The sequence below is a fragment of the Ambystoma mexicanum genome, chromosome 1p (genome assembly GCF_040938575.1).
Source record: "Ambystoma mexicanum isolate Mex_15411 chromosome 1p, UKY_AmexF1_1, whole genome shotgun sequence".
NCBI classification, from domain to species: Eukaryota; Metazoa; Chordata; class Amphibia; order Caudata; family Ambystomatidae; genus Ambystoma; species Ambystoma mexicanum.
Genome location: NC_090921.1, coordinates 1185609970 through 1185630038, shown reverse-complemented (window position 1 = coordinate 1185630038; position 20069 = coordinate 1185609970). Strand labels below are relative to the sequence as shown.

The 20069-nt window shown below is 46.9% G+C and overlaps 1 protein-coding gene across 1 annotated transcript in view; it reads right to left on the bottom strand.

Annotated features, from left to right (window-relative positions):
• LOC138533164 (IgGFc-binding protein-like) overlaps positions 1–19077 on the bottom strand; it is a 104555-nt gene extending 85478 nt beyond the window's left edge. The window contains exons 1-4 of the mRNA XM_069641129.1: positions 18964–19077; positions 16666–17233; positions 13417–13701; positions 6335–6930 (exon numbers count right to left, since the gene is read on the bottom strand). Of these exons, the coding sequence (XP_069497230.1) occupies positions 6335–6930; positions 13417–13701; positions 16666–17233; positions 18964–19077 (1563 nt within the window). The remainder of the gene's footprint in view (positions 1–6334; positions 6931–13416; positions 13702–16665; positions 17234–18963) is intronic.
• Positions 19078–20069: the final 992 nt, after the last annotated feature.

Here is a 20069-nt window from a genome sequence, read left to right as displayed (position 1 = left end):
GTTTCCTTCTTGGGGCCAGTTATTGTTGACAGGGGAGGCCGCACATCTCGCAACAAGGCTGGTGGGTCCTGGGAAGATCCTTGTTCTTCATTCGAGTCATAGAGGACTCCTTGATCCTGGATTCATGTCCTGGATGAGTGGATTTACCTTGACCTGAAAGAGAATGCTTTTACTCATGTCTTGTTTTACAGTTCATTAGACGTGTTTCTTGGGAGCTGCCAGAGTGAGTGCTTATCTCTGGCTCCTAGGGTGGTAGTCTATTCTTGATACTTTCCTTTAGGGGCCTGTGGTCATGGTATTCTGACACTTGCCTTCTACCACATTTTGCCAAAGACTTCTATTGGCACTACTGTAAATTCTTCCTTCATGAGACTCCTTGCACTCAAAGGAAATCGGAACACCAATAGCACACCCTATTTCAAATATTCTGTAATCATAAAGTTCAGGTAAGTAATAGGGCTCAATAATTTAATTCATAAGATGAGTTTAAGGTGCAGAGGAGAGAACGACAACCTTGACATCTATGTTATACTACATGAAAGGAGAAAGAAGATTTACCTGAATTGCTTTCACAGAGGGAGTTACTGTGGATACACAGACTGGATGCTATGTCCCCACTAGGACTCAATGAGGACTTTTACTTGGGTCCATTTATTTAAAATAAACACACACACTTTCCGTATCTACATTCTTCTATGTCTTCTCTAAAATCTTTTAATATCTTTGACCACCTTTTTTGGGTGCTTTAGACATAGTACTGTCATGAAAGTGGGCACCCCACGAGAGCAGGTAGATTTGCGAACCAAATGTTAAACATAGTTTGGTTTGTTATTTCACATGTGTTTGTCTGTGGATCTAAAAATGTGTATGAGAGTCTAAACACCTTTATTTTTTAGTATTTGTTTTCATATAGATATGACTTATTAAGTTAGCTCCCATCAGGCATAGTATGACCATGAGAATGGGAACCCATCGTGGGGCAGACCATTGTCCGTACTATTGTCCGTACTGTTTGTCAATTTGGATCTGAAAGCTATTCCACATGGGATTGGGTATACATATAAAGATGAGTACTGGAGACTTTCAACATGCTTTAGAAACTACCATTAAGATGTACCTTCCACTTTAAAGAAGTCCACTAGGTGTTACAATGAGCATAGGGTACACACGGTAATCTAAATTCTGTATAATTGGTTTGGCTGGAATACTATATACATTGTAGTTCCGGTAGGACTATATTTCATTAATTGCAGCATAGTATGACAAGCGGCTTCACCAATCCAAAGAATACCCTCTACCCCATTGCATAGGTAGGCTGTTGGCATTCATGTCTTGAACATATTTGATCAGTGGTCTATGTATCTATATAGGGTCACAACGACTTCATGTCCTGTAGATTCTCCCCTGTCCTTACTTGGGATTTGCTTCATAATTCTGCATAATACAGCAGCCTTTCCTTCATTTGATTTCCACATACTGAAGAATCCCCTAACTGCTCTCGAATATCTACCAACATTAAGGATGCAACATTAAGGACGTCTTCTCTTACTAGATGGTCATCTCATATCAATTATTCCCCTATTGGTGAAATTGATACTTAAGACAGTTTCCTCTGAGAGCCCTCTCTAACACTACTTACCAGGAGGCTAGTAAGACTTTTGTATGCCACGCGCATAGCCGCACATCTGATAATGGACACCAATTAACTTCCATCTATTTTTGCCACTATGGATCCCATTGGAACACATTATGGGAGGTTAGACTAATATTAGTATATATTGGGTCTTAATACTTTTTGGTCTAATCAGCGTTTTTACCGAGGGAAGTTAAGAATTACTTACCGTCCCTTTGTTTACACATGACGTCATCCGCGCATGCGTGGGATGACATAATCGTCAAAATGTGTATAAAAAATGATGCCAACCTCAAAATGGCGTCAAGCACCCCCTCGAGAACGTCAAATCTTACAGCGCTTTTTTGACGGTAAGGCAGTTTTGTCTGAGAAACCCCCACTTTTTTTGAGTGGCATGCACTAGCATATTACATAGCTAGATGACTATTTTACTCCTTTACTGGCTGGGTAAATAAACAATGCCCCGTTCTTTTGCTCCTTTAGATTCTTCATAATTCTGCATAATACAGCAGCCTTTCCTTCATGTGATTTCCACATACTGAAGAATCCCCTAACTGCTTTGGAATATCTACCACCATTAAGGACGTCTGCTCTTACTCCACTGTAAGTGTCTTTTACTCTCGATTAGGCATGTCGAACATCCCCATATTAATACAGTCTTTTAGTTTACTTCACAGGATACTATCTCCAGTAGTGGTGATAGAGGCTATGTCGCTCTCACTTTCTATTGGGCATAGTAACTTTCTCAACCTTCCCCATAGTAACAATGCTATTCTGGTTTACTACACAGGTTACTTGTTTCAGGAGTCGGACTACAGGCTATCTTCTTTCTCAGAAAGATTTACATGAATTGCAGCTAACAGAGTATTCCAAAATGGGACTGACCGACTGCCAGCCTTTCTTTTATTTACCAAAGTATCACAAGGTTAGATTTTCTACATGCCATATACTCCTTCTTGAAGTAGAGTTCCCTGCATAGCAATTAAGATTATAGGGCTACCGCATATGCAAATGCTATATATGTTATGGTTTCGGATGATGCTGCTGATTACACTTGTTGTTAATTTATGCTCCGAGTAATAGATGTAGAACAACAGTCTATATAACCTTAAGAACTATGGTCAAAAGCATAATCATTAAATAGCTAACGGTTTAGTCCAAGTAAACCCTTGTTCTTGAGCACTATTCTATATCCATGAATCCTAACAGAATACTGTATATATTTTTTTCATAGAAATTCAAATGCCCCTGATGAAGAGTGTGAACCACTCGAAAAGCGTTGGACCCCCCTGCTTTGATCATCATGAATAAAATGAAGATATTTCTTGTGACTTAATCTGTTTGTACTAGAATTCTTGATAAATTGCTCCACAACCACTATATGTATTTCATATTACTGTTTTGAATGACTACCATTGAATGAACGTAAATTGTTGGTCTGGTTTTCCAGATAATAGATAGTGTGCAGAAGATGTGAGTTCCCGAATCTGGGAACATGTTCTTACTCCTTGCACTCAAACCTGGGACTTCATGAGGGTCTGTTCTGGGATCCCCCTGGTTCAGGTTGCTGACTTTGCCACACCTTTCGGGAAAAACTCATGACTTCCCTGACCTTTCCCCATAACGTGGAAATGCTTTCGTAAATGTTAGTGTTTATTCCTACAAGGATCTTTTGAACTCCTTTGAAACTCTTTTAAAGTGACTTGGACATGTCCATCTACCTGTACATGGACATTTTCATTGGGCCTCTTTAGGTCCTTGAAGTTTTGGAGAACTGGATTGTTTGCATGTGCTGCTGATTTTAAATGCATGTTCGGTTCTTCATCACACTCCTGTTTATAGAAATGTCATGCTACTATGTTTCACTGTGGTTATTTTTGCATCAGTGTATCTCTATAATTCTAGGGGTGCAATGAGACCTTACTGATCTGGCACTATCAGCCTAGCCGCATGTAAACGTGCGGTGGCCCTTGTGGGCTTGGTTTTTAAAAGTATTAAGCACCCCCGCCCCCTCAATGTGCTATATTTAATGCACGGTGTGTATTTGTTGTATCAATTATGTTACTATGTACTAGAGGTAAAGGATTATTTTGTTTTTCATGTGGCATTTTGGGGCCCGATGTTGAATGTATAAATATACGTTTTTATTGCCTAGGATTCCCTTTTTCCTTGCATTCTGCCTATCACCGTGTAGTGGGAGCCGATTTAGTTTAGGCGTGGACTGTGTCTTAACTAACCATCACTGTTATCAGACACTGGCCCTCATTACGAGTTTGGCGGTAACCATGCCGCTATTGGCGGCATGGCTGCCGCTGAAATCGCGTTGGGGTCCGGGTCCTCGGAATGAGGATTTACCAGGCCATTCCGAGTTCGGAAGGCCCGGTAATTCCTCCCTCCAAGGACCAGGACACGGTCCTTCCCCGTTCCCATTTCAGCCCCCATAGGGCTGAATGGGAATGGGAGAGGGAGCAAGCAACGGGCCATTACGAGATGGCCCGTTGTTTGTTCCCTCTTCCCCTCGCGGGACCCGGTAAGTACGCCTGGTTTTTCCAGGCGTGCTTACTGTGTCCCGTGAGGGGAACTCTTAATGCGGCGGTACGGGGTGAACAGCGCCGGCACCTTTTACGGCGCCGTTCACTCCGTACCACCAGGGTCGTAATGAGGCCCACTGTGTTTTACTCTTTGTCATGGTTTACCCAAATAATAATGTGACCTGATAGATATTCAATTTGGGATTTTATTAAAAGTGTGCATTTTTCAGTTTTCCAATCTGGAGTATTTTTTGGGGGGGTAAATGTGGAGACTAACTCTACTTCAACACCATCCTTTCTCGCATCCCTTGAGTGACTCCTGAATGCTCTGTCACATTTACCACTCCAGAGTTGTCCAGTATACCTTTTGTTTGGAGCACTGATAGGCCATTGGGTTCGATGGTTTCACACCCCTCAATAGAGGGCTGTGGAAAACTCTCCCTCGGTAGATTCAGCAACCGAGATGCTAAGTACACTTAATTATTTTTTCTTTAGATAGAAGCTGAAAATCAGAACGAGAAACGGGCATCATCAGAGCATCCTACGGTGCCATATTTGAAATGTTTGCACCACAGACATTGGCTTGGTGGAGTTTACATCTCTCAATCTATTACATTAAATTATACTAATGCATTGATGTTTACATTTATTTATGATGGTTGTGTAAAAGGTTTCTAAATAACTAACCAAGACGTATACAGATAACATTTTAAAAAATGTCATTACATTCCAATGTTTCTATCCAATCCATTGCAAGATTCCTTTGACCACTTTTCTGGGTTCTAAAGTGGGAGACTTGATGATCAAGTGCACCCGCTAATATTATGCATATAGTGTGGCGGATGGGATACGGGCACTCTGGCGCTTGTTTGGATCAAGGGTGTTCTTGCAAAGCAAATTTGATGTTGCAATGTTTAAAAGGGATAGGTTGCAGGTTGTCTGTCAGTCTTAGTGAACACGAGTGTTGAAGTTCTTGGGAGTTGGAGACCAGTTGGCAAGCCCCTGCAGAAGACGGGCGGGAATACCCGTGAAGGGGATCTGTGAAGCTTCCCCATAGCAATTCTACTGATCGTGAACTCCAATTCCATAACCGAAATACACAAACATGCAGTAAAACAAAGTAGGCAAGTTGGCACAAAACAGAACAATGCTCTTTGCGGGGCAATCACACTGGAGAAAGACATTTCTTTACTGTTTTTGAGGAATTGAGGGTTCATCATTGACCATCAATCACTTGGATACGGGCAAGTACTGCAAGCAGGATCATCTGGTGTTGCAAAATAATTGATTTTATGATCACAACAAACTCCCACAAAATGAAGGATTTTTTCATCTTGGACACAATCTCCTTTGGCATACATTTCCCTGAAGTACTTAATACTTTGTGTTAAGTAAAACACCTTTCAAGGGAATAGGGATATCCCATTGTTTGGTTAATTAGCTTTAAACCTACTGTGACCATATAGACTGCTGTCTACTCGTGTACCGTGCCTGTATTTGTAGCTGGAATCTTACAGGCCTTTTTTTGATGCATACATTTTTGCATTACGAACCACATGAAACAGATCACTCCCTCAGGCCAAGGCCTCCATTTCCTTTTCACAGCCTTTATCCTGGAAGTATTATATGCACTACCTCTCAATCTTATACATTCAATACGTGATACGTTTGCTTTTCCTCATCAGTTTAATCGTGTGCACGCTTCCCCCCGATTACACTTTGAACAAATTAATTGTTTTGGTATATGCTAATGTGTGTGGGCAGGAGGTGGAGGTGGTTTGCGATGGTGGTTTGGGATGTGGGCTAAAGTGGTGGTTTCGGGGGACCCCCCCATTTAAAAACGAAAAGTCAAAGTCACATCAAGGAAACGTGCCACAAACAAAGTGCACACGATTAAATGGGGAAAACCAAACATAGAACCCTTTATTTATTACCTCTCTATAAAATGTTTCTTTGATCTTCCACCCAGGTCCATGGAAAGAAAGCTAACTGGAAGACATGGAATGCTGTTTACATCATTCGTTTATATGCCTTCAACAGGAAATTAGTGAACCAAGATAAAATAAGCTTATGCGAACCCACAGAACCCCAGCACTATGTTGCATTTGAACACTCTTCTCTGGCTGATGTCTCCCATACCCTTGAAAGCACATCACATACATGCCCATACCTTGATCTTCCGGGGAGCATCCTTGCTCATACTCAGTGTCAGGCCGTAAACCTCAACATTCACCATCTTTGTATAGGAGACTGCTTTGTTGCCTCGGTTGTTGTTCTGCACTGTGACGTTGAATGGAACAAGGCTCGGGTTACCAGGAGTGACGCCGACTAGCTGATAGACACAGGTCCCCATGAAATTAAAATGTTGACCATCAAATGTGGTGTAGTGTGGATCGCCATATGCTCTACAAATGCCGTAGCCAACAGGATGGCATCGTTGGACACCGTCCACCACTTTGCATTCTGTATTAACACCACACGTAGCCTTCTGGCATGTCACGGCTCCGCTGATTCCACATTGACACCTCTCTTGGCACAAAATGTCCGAGTAGAATGACTGGCCTTGCTTATAATACAGCTCTTTGTACACACAGCCGCAATCTTTTAAGGCGATACACTCTTCTCCGCTCAGGACGAAGCCGCTGTCACAGTAGCATCCTTCCCTGCAGGGCAAGGAGCAGTTGGCTGTCGATGCAGGATTGTAACAGGTAGTGGGACAGCCGACTCCACACAGCTCGTAGTGGCTGTTCTGTGGGCACACGGGTGCTAAAAAAGATTAAATCAAATCAATGTGACATCAATATTTATATTTTGCATTTGGAAATTTCCTGAGCCATGTACTCAAGAGATGAATTTACCTGTATCTTTGAACCAAGGTGATGGTGCTGGCGTGCTACAGTCTTACCTGCTGTTCTCGAGGCATGCGTTGCATCTAATGCAAATTGCAAAGGCATTTTTAGGTAGCTGAAAGTGGAAGGTGGCAGTGACCATCACAAGAAAAGAAATGTGGATCTTTACCAGGAATGGTAACTGCTAAAAAGGACTATTTAAAGACCCTCCTTGTCAACAAGATTGATTGAATGAGGACAATTAAAAAAAACATTATGAAGCAAATGAAAACACTGTGAAAAGTTAAAAAAATTGTAACTTTAAGGAAGGACAACAGGTAGCAGGTGGAAAGCAGAGGATCAAAGTGAGTAGCAGGGGTTGCCATCAGAGAAAAAAGAAACACGCTTCCAAACAAATTCAGGAGACCTGTTTCACAAAGACGATTATCAAAAATTCCTTTTTACATAGAAGTGCAAGAACTCATATTGCAGAAAGACAACATACCCAGCTGCATGCCCTGCAGATAGCAGTTGTCTCCCACAATGTATTAAACTCACCAATGCACATGTGTACCCCTTTCCTTTGTGTCTCTTTATACAAATCTACGCGCCCTGTCACACTCCAAGTCCATCCTATTGCTTGCCATTCGAACGCATTGAAGCACATTTTAATGATCAATGTGAATGTCTGTAAACTTGGGTTGCCAAACATTAGACTTTACACAAGCTGGTGTGGGCATAATGCACCCACCTAATTAGTGGAGTATGTTTTCTGAAAATGTTTAGGGGGCATGTCATCTAAAGGAAAGTGGCCCCTGCCAAATGACTGGGACAAAATGGTGTGCCACAAAAGTTGGTGGGACAAACGCCATTGCCCTCCCTAAAATTACGCCCATGGGCACCTTGGCAACTGCAGTCCATTCTCAATGATGACGTCTCCCTCACCTTCTCTCACTACATGCATGCATGGCATTCTTTGTTGTTTATCATCTTGTTTCAAGTACTGTGGCGGTGAACCCTAATGAAACCCATCCCCTCAATAGCATTTGTCCAGAGAAGGCTGTGTCCTTTTCATCCTGGAATGCCACATAATATATTTATTATTTATTTTTAAATTTTTATATCACGCAAACAGTCTGTTGGCATCAAGGTGCTGTTACTTGTGAGGACCTTAGTTACACATGTGAGGGTAGCAGGTTATACATTTATATTTTCTGTACAGCAGACTACATATGTTGTGGCCTAGCTAGAAATATAACAGGATGTGGGGGCGAAGTGATTAGATGAAGAGCAACATTTTCACTGCTTTTCGGAATGCCATGTGTGGCTGTTCTGCACTTAGGGGTGGTGATAGGGCATACCTCCTGTGTCACATGTAACCCACATCTAGCACCTGCAGTAGGTGTTTTATGTGTGTTTATTTTACTTGTGAACCCACTCCAAGACCATTTCATCTGTGATCATACTCCTAGTGGCCCTACAGCCATTCTGGGTCTTTTCCATGATTTGCTTCTTCTTGTATCTCCCTGCGCTCCTTCACTTGGCTATAGTGCCCCTGTTTGCCTCTACTCTACTCTCCACATATATTCCTTCTCTGTATTCTTTTGTAGTGTTTTCATTAGGCTGTGTCTGTCACTGTGTATTATAAGGACGAAAATACACCCTTTTGTATTGTACATCGTGTCAGTGTTCCGTGACCTTATAAAGTAACACAGCTTTCATCCTCATTCCTCTATTTGGTCACGGGACTCCTCTGTGACTGGCAATATCTTTATGGCATATGGAATGGAGGTAACAAGTTACTTACCTATAACTGTTGTTCTCCAGCATGGGTCTGGCATGGATTCACATGCTCATGAATAGTCCCAGTCGTCAGGCTGGGAATCCTCAGTAAAGAAAAAATCAGTTTCCGTTTCGTTTCTGAAATGTCTTTCTCCTAACAACCAATCACTGGTCTCTGGGTGATACTGCCCCCAGCCAATGACTGCCCTCTACCTAAGCCCCTCCTCCTGCAGCCATCTTCATATTTGGTAGCATGTAAAGTGGCAGTATGACCAAGTGAAGAGCCGCAGAGGGGTAGGAGGGAGGGTTCGCATGTGAATCCATGCCAGACCCATCCTGGAGAACAACAGTTACAGGTAAGTAACTTGTTCCTTCTCCAGCATGGGGTCTGGCATGGATTCACATGCTCATGAATACAAGAATACATAGCGGTACACACATGCACAACCACGGGAGGTGGCAAGGCTCAACATTAAGCATTTCATTAACTCAACATTAAGCATCTCTTACCTCCTCACCAGGCCCACCTTCCGGCGAACAGGTTGCGCAGCCCTACCTGGCGGACTCTGGACTCCTCCCTGGAATCCCGGTTGACGCAGTAGAATCTCGTGAAGGTGTGCGTCGACCTCCACGTAGCAGCCCTGCAGATGTCCAGCAGGAGCACACCAGACAGGAACGCTGTGGTAGCAGTGATCGCTCTGGTCTAATGAGCTCTCGGACGGCCGGATAAGGGTCAGTTTGCCAACCGGTGACAGTGCATAATGCAACCAGAGAGCCATCTGGAAATGGAAGCCTTCGGGAGGGCCTTTCCTTGGTTCACAGGTTCAAAGTTCACAAACAGCTGTGATGTCTTCCGCAGGCTCTTCGTGCGGTCTACGTAGAACTTCAGCGCTGTAGGCACATCTAGCGAGTGCAAAGTCCTCTCGGCCGGCGACGAAGGCGACGGGAAGAAAACAGGTAACACCAAGGGCTCGTTGAGATGGAAGTCCGACAACACCTTCAGCAGGAAGGAGGGGTGCATCCTCAGCACCACCCTCGTCTCGTGGAATGTCAGGTATGGAGGTTTACAGGAAAGGGCCTGGATCTCTCCCACTCGTTGTGCGGAGGTGATGACCACAAGAAACGCTGTCTTCCACGACAGGAACTTCAACGGTGCTGAATGCAGCAGCTCGAATGGTGGCCCCATGAGCCTGGTCAGCATCACATTGAGTTCCCACACCGGGGCCAGGGCCTTCACCGGCAGGAACGATCGGAACAGTCCTTTCATGAACTCGTTCACCAGGCGATGGGACCACAGAGATAATCGCCCCGGAGTTCTGGTGTAGCGGGAGATAGCTGCCAGCTGGATCTTGATGTAGGCATGAACCAGCCCCGCCTTGGCCAGCGATAGCAAGTACGGCAGCACTTGAGGGGCCTAATCCGCAGAGGGTTAATCTTCTGTGCGCGGCACCAGACAGAGAACCTCTTCCATTTGTGTCCATAGCACTTGAGAGGCGAGGACGCACTGGCCTTTGCAAGCACCTCCTTGCAGTCTGCCGGGATATCGTACCCTCTGAACTCTAGTGCTGCAGGAGCCAGGCATGGAGGTTCAGTGACCCCGGGTCGTGGTGGAGGATGGCACCTCCTTCTCTGGCCAGAAGATCCGCGTCTGTCGGCAGTTTGACTGGGGGGTTCGCTGACATGTCCAGAAGGTCTGGGAACCAAATCTGCCTCGGCCACGCCGGTGCGACGAGGATCATCCTGCACCAGGACTGTCTGAGTTGACTGATGAGTCGCAGTAGCAACGTCAACGGTGGGAACGCATACAGGAACAGGCCGTCCCCGGGGAATGAGAAGGCATCGCCCATGCTCCCCGGCTGGGGAAACCTGCTGGTGAACCTTCGGCACTTAGTGTTCATCGCCGTCGCAAATAGGTCGATCTGGGGATTGCACCATCGTCGGAATAGGAGACCCAATTGATTCTGCCGCAGCTCCCACTCATGGCACGAGTGCAGCTCCCTGCTGAGTGAGTCGGCGATGGTGTTCTTGATTCCTGCCAGATGGAAAGGTACCAGAAACATCCCTTGGGCGATGGCCCAGTGCCACAGATCCTGCGCTTCCTTGGATAGGGCTGGGGATCTGGTGCCCCCATGCTTCCGGATGTAGAACATTGTAGTGGTGTTGTCGGTGAAGACCCTCACCACCTTGCCCTTGAGGGATGGAAGGAACAACCTGAGGGCCCAGAACACGGCTTCGAGCTCCAGGACATTGATGTGTAGTGACCTCTCCTCAGGGAGCCAAAGGCCTCTTGTGTGAAGGTCTCCAGTGTGCGCTCCCCATCCCTCCAGGGAGGCGTCCGTCGTCTCCTGATGTGCCGGAGTCTGGAAGTCCATGCCTGCCGCAAGATGTGCGCAGGTACCCCACCACCGGATCACTTGGCAGAAAGCCTCGTTGAGTGAGATCCTGTCTTCGAAGCTTCCCGCCACTTGCATCCAACGGGCGCCAAGGAACTCTTGCAGTGGTCGCATCCGCAGCCTGCATAGGTGCACGAGGTAGATGCACGAGGACATCATGCTGAGTAGGGACTTGATGGACCTCACCCTGGCCGCGACCATGGTCAACAGCTGTTTATACCTTGCCCAGGATGGCCTTCGTCCTTTCCTCCGATGGTGCAGCCAATCGCGCCACTGTCTCGAGTCTGGATCCCAGGAACAGGGCGACTTGCCACGGTACCAAGTGGGATTTCGGGAAGTTGATCAAGAATCCCAGATCCGTGAGCAGTTGGGCGGTCTTCGCTGTGTGATCGACGGTGAGTTCCCTTGACTTTGCTCGGATGAGCCAATCGTCCAGGTAGGGGTAGATGTGGATCCCGTGCAGGCGCAGCCGCGCTGCCACTGGTGCCAGGCACTTGGTGAACACCCTGGACGAAGGGCCTTGAGCTGATAGTGCCACCCCTGGACCACGAATCGTAGGAATTTGCGATGTCCCTTTAGAATGGGATGTGGAAGTAGGCATCCTCCAAGTCCAGCGACGATAGGAAATCGCCTTCCTCCAGCTGTCCCAGCACGTGCTGGAGGGTGACCATCCGGAATTTCTGAGACTTGATGTACTTGTTTAGAAAACAAAGGTGCAGGATGGGTCGTCAACCGCCGGTCTTCTTCCGGACAAGGAATTACCGCGAGTATACTCCGGAGCCTTTTTGGGACGAGTTCCATGGCTCCTTTTCTTAGCATTGCTCGTACCTCCAGAAGTAGTTGCGGGACGTGATTTTCCTTCCTGGCCACGGGTGGTATACGGGGTCACCTTCTCTGTAATTCCAGAGTGTGCCCGCGGACCAGGGCATCCAGCACCCAACGGTCGGTGGAGATGAACTCCCATACGCTGATGAATTTCACCAGCCCGCCTCCCACCGGGGTACTCGGTTGGGGGCCTGACGCCACAGCCGGTTCAGTCCTGTTTTGTCGCAGCCTTGCCGTCTTGGCCTCCTTGGCGACGATGACGCAATCCCCCTGTCTTGCCACGTCCTCTGTAGGCTTCCTGCGATGAGGAGCGGGCGGCTTGGCGGTACGAAGAGGAACCGCCGCCGAATCCTTTGGAGGCACCTAGCTTGCCTCCGGAGTTCCGAAAGGACGGCCGTCGTTGTTGAAGAACACCCAAGGCCCGGGCCGTCTCAGTGTCTGCCTTGATGGCCTGCAGTGACTCGTCCACTGTCTTGCCTAACAGGTTGTTTCCATCAAAGGGCATGTCCAGAACCCTGGTCTGCACGTCCTGGCGGAAGTCAGTGGCCCTGAGCCAACCGCGCCAGTGAAGGCAAACGCTGTTGCCCATCTGACGAAAGCCAGTTTCGGTGATGTCCGTGGCCACCATAATGGTGTGGTCGAAAGCCACCTCGCCTTCCTGTAGCATCTCCAGGGCCTCAGCGTCTTGTCGTCCGGGAGGAAATCAAGCAGGGGAGCGATCTTGAACCACAGCTCCCTATCGTAGCGTGCCACGATCGTGAGGGCCTTGCCACTTTAATCGTCGTCGCCGCAGACGAGATGACCCGTTGTCCCATGGCGTCCAGCTTCTTCCCCTCATCGTCTGACGGGGACATTGAAGTTGAAGCCATCGCCCCCACCGCTTTCTTCTTGGCCGCCGCGGAGACCACTGAATCAGGGACGGCTGTGCCCTGAGGCACATAGGGGCGGAGTCCGGGACCCGGTACTTCTTCTCATACCGGTCTCTCTTAGCAGGAGCCGTGGACGGGTTTTTTCAGGAGCACCAGCCCTTCGTCCCAGATGTTGCCCATTAGCGGGACTGTGAGGACAGTCTTCCTCTTGGCCTCCCGCCGTTGGTATAGGATGCCCTCCTTCTTCTGTTCTTCAGGGCAGAGCTGGAAGAGCTCAGATGCCCTGGCGATCATGGCATGGAAGGAGCCAATTTCGTCAGGGGGGAGGCCCGAGCTGGTGGTGATGGGAGGTCCATTCCGTCGTCACCACCGTCGTCATCCGTCCCCATCGTCGCCATCTCCATTCCCGTCTCATCCCTCGGTGGAGGGGAAGGAGGTGAAGGCTGAGAAGGCTGTGAAGGCTGGAAAGGAGGAGGGGGATGACATTTTTTCCCCTCTTCCCCTCTGCTGGATCGTCTGCTGGGTGTAAGGGCAAACTTGTCTTTGTCTCCATACACAAGGCCTGAATAGCCATCGAGATCGCTCCTGAGTTGTCTTGTGGCACAGGCACCGGTTGCGATGGGAGCGACGGTTGGGGAGTAGGATCCTCCATCTCCTCCACGGCCTGCGGCTCCTCATCGGTACCACTGTCGTTTTCTTCGTCCGCATCGTCGGGATCCCTCCCACAGGACCGGACCTCCTCAAACTTCTTATCCAGAATCTTTGCGACACCAGCCAGCTCATCTTCAGAGGTGGTATCTGTGTCCGTAATGGCTACTGGGACCCCCCCTCTTTCTCTCCCTGGGGTTTCACGGGGGTCTTATGGATAGGCTGAAAAGAGGATTCCCTCAGTGGTGGCAGGGGAACTCTAGGCCCGGAGGTCGACTCCACTGGGATAGCCTCAGCAGGCTTCGCCAGGGCCGCCGCGACTCCCTCGATTGAGGCCTGAGCTGGGTGAATCAGGGCCTTCGCGACTCTGGGCGCGCCTGAGTCCTTCACCTTGGGGGCACAGTTGCTGCCTCGCTCCCCCTCGGCGCTGCCGTCAGGATCGGCCGGGACTTCTCCCAAAGCTTACCCGGGTACTCCGACTTCCTTTTCCCCGAACCAAAGCGTTGGCTCGTGGTTGATGGCATCAGTGACATCGCGCCCTGCCTGGCAGCCAGAGAGCCTGACCCATTGGCGCTCCCTGTGCCCATGGACTCGCAGTGCTTTGCCTTCTGTTGGGCCCCCGCCGCCGGAGCGCCCTCAGATGTCTTAGAAGACTACTCATACTTCTTCCTCTTCTCACCTGCTGCTGGGCTCTTACCCTCCAGCCAGTTGGTGAGTCGAGAACAACGATCCTTCATTTTCCGTTCGGACATATTCTTACAAAACGCACAGTCCTTCTCCACGTGCGATTTGTTGTCATGAAGGCAGTAGAGGCACCAAGAGTGCTCATCCTCCTTGAAGACATTTTGTAATCCGCAACCAGGGCAGCTACTGAAATGCTTGGATCCGGGCGTTGTATTTCCTTTGTTCTGGGCCATGTCCACGCGGGGTAGGCCTCAAAGATCTTCCGGAATCCTCCAAGAAGCGAAACTTGATGAAAACTCACCCTTGAGGGGCATAGAAAACTCTGAAACGGGTCCCCGTTGATCGGAAGTAGAATCGGTAGAACTTGAGGCTCGATTGACCGAAAAATTAGAGTAAACTCCTTGAAAAAAATCACAAAACGCAGTAAAAGCTCGAGAGCTATAACACGAGGACTCCCAAAACTTGAACGTGCAGTAAAAATCTGAAGATGGCTGCCAGAGTAGGGGCTTAGGTAGAGGGCAGACATTGGCTGGGGGCAGTGTGACCCAGGACCAGTGATTGGTTATTAGGAGAAAGACAGTTCAGAAACGAAACTGAAATTGATTTTTTCTTGTCGAGGATTCCCAGCCTGACGGCGGGGAATATTCATGAGCATGTGAATCCATGCCAGACCCCATGCTGGAGAAACTTTATCCCATATATAATACAGCCTGTATCAGCCATATGAAAGCCTGGAAATTACTTTTCTTAGCACTCTAGCTGTGACATCACAGCTGACCTGTAGTGAAATAATTGCATCGCAATTATTCTGTCATCAGCGATTACACATCAGTCGTGGTGTCACAATGCCCCGCAGCTTGAGCCAGCAGAGATCATAATTCTTACTGTCAATGCAACACTTAATTAAAGCAGTGACAAGCTTTTTCATATTCCTTGCAGGTAAAATAGTTTTCTTTTACACTTGCCAACTATTAATTGATAAAGAACTGTTCATGGTAGAACGTTTCATTTGTGCACTGCTGCAGTTTAACATATGTGAGCAAGAACCTGCATGTTATTACTTATTTTAAAGCACAAACAAGAAATGTTTCTTCAATGTGTTCTTTTATTAAACTGCTTTAGCTATTTTTCTGCAACGCATCAGGAGCTGTATATAAGCTTTTTCAAATACAAACAGATTTTACATTGAATATGTGGCTTAGCAAATGGAAGATCTCTTACTTTAGATTCAACACTGCAGCGTTTTGGGACGGAAAAAAAAAAACGACCATGAAAATGGCTGCCGCCATGGAAAGGGAAAACGGAGTCCGTTTTCCCTTTCCATGGCAGCCATCGCGAGCGGACGTGCACGTCCGCTCCCGAAAAAAATTAAAAAAAAGATAAGTGACATTGGGAGGGCGGGAGTGGGACGGGGAAAAAAAAAAAAAAAAAAAGTACCTGCGTCCCCAGCGGGGGACGAGGGAAGCCCCCAGCCGTATGGAGGCGCAGAGCAGGGATGGCCGCACTCCAATTCTCCACACGGCTGGAGGCTTCCCTCGTACCCCGCCGGGGACGCAGGATCAAGAAGGTAAGTTGGGGGGGCGGGTGGAACGGAGGGGAGGGAAGGAAAAAAAAAAGACTTACCCGAGTCCCTGGCAGGGGGCAAAGGCAGCCTCTCAGCCGCAGGGAGGCTCGGAGCGGGGATGGCCCCGCTTCGAGCCTCCTCATTGGCTGAGGGGCTGCCACGCCCCCCCGCTGGAGACAAAGGCCGTGGAATCCCGACGGAGGGATTCCCGGCCCGGTAGGGATCTGGCGAGAGCCAATCAGAATGCTTGTTGCATTCTGATTGTCTCTCGCTGGGGTACTAATAAGAAACAAACGTAGTAACATTTAAAAAAGCAGCCATTTTACAATGTTAGTACAATTACACTATTTATTTTTGTGTTGTTGGTAATAGCGGATTCTGCAAAAGAATGCAGCCCTTCTTCCTCACGAAAGCTGAGTTTTTGTGTTTGTTCACACACTGGGAAGTAGATGGGATGCCACGGCCAAATGTTCACTTGGCAAGGTGACTCTAAACCCTATACAGACAGACAGAGGCATAGAGTGAGACCGAGAAACACAGAACGACAGAGAGAGAGAAAGATACAAAGGCATGGAGGGACAGAGGTTGAGAGAGAAGGAGAGAGACATAGAGACAATGTGCTAAAATCTCTGGACTGAACATTAGAACCAGGCGATTGTATTATTCTATTGGGAGACTACCCTCCGCCAGATTGCTGTCAACCAAAAATACATGGCACTTAATTGCTTTCTTTTGCCAATGACTTTTTATGCAGGGTGCATCATGTACTGTTTTTAAATAAAAGAAAATCAAGCGTGTAAATCCATGGACAAAACTAGTCTTAAGGGGGAAAAATGTCTTCTTCCCTATACAACTAACCATGTCTACATAATATCTCATCCCTACATAAATAAACAAGAGAAACTTACCACAGAATGTTACTTGTCTCCAGTCGAGTATTTGTATGCCTGCAGCTTGGCACGCAGACACATAGGCAGTAATAGCATCACAAAGGGCAATCTGGTGACCCATGTATAGGCAGGTGTCAAAAACACAGTCAGTGAAGAAAGGCAGGGGGTCAATGGTTGCCTGGCATCTACTGAATGGCCCAGTGGTTTTGACAATGATTCCACAGTAATCATCGAGTTTGTACGGCTGTGCTTGTGCATCAGTGCAGAAGGGGCATGTTCCTGTGCACTCCGCGGTGCATCCCGGGACATCAGCTACCTTCCATTGGTTCCCAAAGGTCACAGCATTGCTTGTTATGCTTCCATCACTCAAGGTCAGATCATCACCGGCCTTGCCATTGAAGTTGCCGCAGAGACCACAAACGGAACCACTGTATGTGCCGGGCAGGGTCACCACCACTATGCTGTTCCAGTCATATGCTAACATTAGACCGAAATCTGTCCTGACGACACCATTAAACCCGCTGATAGAGGCCCTGATCTTGCTGGTTTGGAAAAAGAAAGGCAGGCCAACGAAAATCCCATCGACCTAAAAAAAAATAGATATAAATTTAAATTATTCATTCAAATGTTTCTCCTGTATTTCGCTTTTTGTGTATCTCGTGCTTCTGAGGGAGGTTGCAATGGTGCAAACACAATCTGAACAGTTCAAAGTAACGTGTTCATTTCTAATGGGACTGGATTCGAGATAAAAACAGAAGTAAATTTCAGATGAGGTTCGTCTCTACCCTACCCAAAAGCAAAATAATCTAAATTTCCCTTGAGCCCTCAAAATCACATAACATCAGGTATCATAAAAAGTTAAATTACAAACTTACAATCATACATATGTTAAAAATAGTACACCTTTAGAACAGAATTTTGAACCCAATCCAAATGAGCATGTGATTTAAAAATCAAATTCATTTTCATATAATTTACAAAGATGACAATAACTAAGCAAAGCTGTCACTTCTCCTTTTGGCCTATTATGTTCTTAAGTAGCTTATTGTGGCCAATTCCACACAAAGTCTACTATTGAGGCGATACAAATGGAAGGCTTCCTGAACTCGATGGAGTCCTGTACATCCTAAAATACAGTTAATCGATCATTATTGGGGCCATTCAAAAATTGGGATGGAGAGCAGCACTTTCTTTTGCAATCATACAATGGCTACTATTTTCAGAAATTGACTGGGTGTAAGAAGATGTGTAAGATGTGTAAGAAGATGTGTAACCAGCAAGTAGATTCATCATTTTAAAAAGTGGACTTTTAGCAGAAAGAATTATACTTGAAAAAGATTTTCTTTGAAACATTTGAAAATTATAACATTCTGGTATACCAAAACTAATTCCTTGCCATAGCATTGTGACAATACACTATCTTTCACCCATTGGTGGTAGGCAAGTTTAGTAATCTCTTACGTATGTTGATGCATGTTTTGCAACCACTGATTTGTTAAACAAACTTAAAATTAAATATCCATGGTATATTTACAACTCCATGAGAATTAAATACATCAAGATGGGCTTGCCTATATTTCATCAATGATGGGGTAGACCAAATCCTAATCTAGAACATGATGGGTTTAATTGTATATTCATACTCAATGTCGCCAATTGCCCACTTCTTGGAGCATCAGTACTGTCAGTGTCAGGTTTAGTAGCGAGAGCAAACGTTCAATAAAACAATTTTCAATAACAGATAGTTTTCTCAGTCTATCAAAACCGTATAGGCCATTTCCATACAATTCATCCAAACAGGTTTGCATTTTGTTTCTCGCAAAGCAGGTACAAGGGCATCACCATAAACGTTAGGGAATTGCAGAGTGGCTCTTGCTCTTCGGTTCAAAGTTACACCACTTTTTCAGTTTGCTGATGTCATTGGCCAATTTACTGAAAACGAATCCTAAGGTAATCAGAAGTAGAGACCTTCTCTATTTTAGTTGCTGGAATAACACTTTGCACTAATAAGGTGCCCCTGGTGACAAAACATGTGCTCAGTCTAATACTTTATCTGGTTTGAATAGCTGCTGGAAAATATACAATTGACTAAGGAGTCCCATATATATATATATGACCTTTATTGCTTTATTTCGACAACATAGTCATAAAAGCAGTTCACAGAAAAGTTCAAAAACACGTTAGTTACATTGTCACAATCGCTTAGCTTATAATTACTCCACTAAAATCACATCATCAGTGCTTTAACGTAAAACCAAATAAAAATATGTCAACATTATACAGACAACAGCAGCTTGTGCAGAAAGATGTCTTTACCCCATAGCACTGTTCAGCAACGTAGCCTTCCTCATACACATTTCTTGCCCAGCTCAGATTACTTGCAGTGGCAAGCACAGCCTCCGTATCCGAGGCGTCCAGGCAAATTGCCATAGCACAGGCTTCAGGGAGCGCTTCCTCAGAGGCTTGGTGGCTGGACAGAGTAACAAATGGTGTTGTACCATCTCTTCAGACTCACCACAAATGATACATGACACGGAAACAGCAATATTCCATCTATGCCGAAATACAGCAGTCAGCAAATTTCCAATACAGAACTTTAAATATAATGCTCTTTCCCACCTGGGCGAGACATACTCCAGGTATTCTTCGCAGCCCGTCTGCGTCTTTATTGAAAGATATCCGGCCAGCTGCTCAGAAGCCGTGGATCTTACCTGGATGTCCTCCCTGTCACGCCACTTACCTGGAGACCGGGATCCTCTATGCCAGTCCGCTCCGCTCCCTCTTGGCGGCTCTATCCGCGCTTTCGCACCTGGGGGTCTACTGCCGGGAGAGTATCGGGGTCCGAGCTGGTGTGTCTCTGCGCATGCGCGGACGACCATGCTCCCGGCTCCGAGCATGCGCAGTAGACTGGGCCTTCGCTACTGCTGCAGCTTACGTTCCAAGCCTCGTTTTGGGCTCCTCAGTACCAGGCAACGAGACGGCTTGCGCCTCAAGCCTCTCGGTTACTGACGGCCCATAAGAGGAGTCGAGAGCGAGGGTTAGTTGCGTCTCAACGCGGTTTATCGCGTTGCTCGCTCGACTCCCGAGCGTCCTCCTCAGTTTCCTGTTCCTTGCCTTGTTCTTGCTTGGGTCCTGGTTGTTGTCCTGGTTGTCTTCCTTGCTGCTACCTTGTGGGGTTCCCTGGTCTACCTCCTTGGCCTTCCCCCCGGGGTTCCCCTTCCTCAGTTCCCTTGGGTCTCGCTCTTGGGCTCTCCTAGGGTTCTCCTCTCCTGTGTGTTTTCCCTCCTGCCGGTTTCCCCTCTTCCTGTGTCAGTTCCTCGCCCTCTTGCTTGTCAGCCTGTACCCCTTGGAACCTCGTCTGGCTGCCTTACTTGGCCTGACCTTACCTCTTCAGCTACGTTGCCTTGGTCTTCGTTGGAACA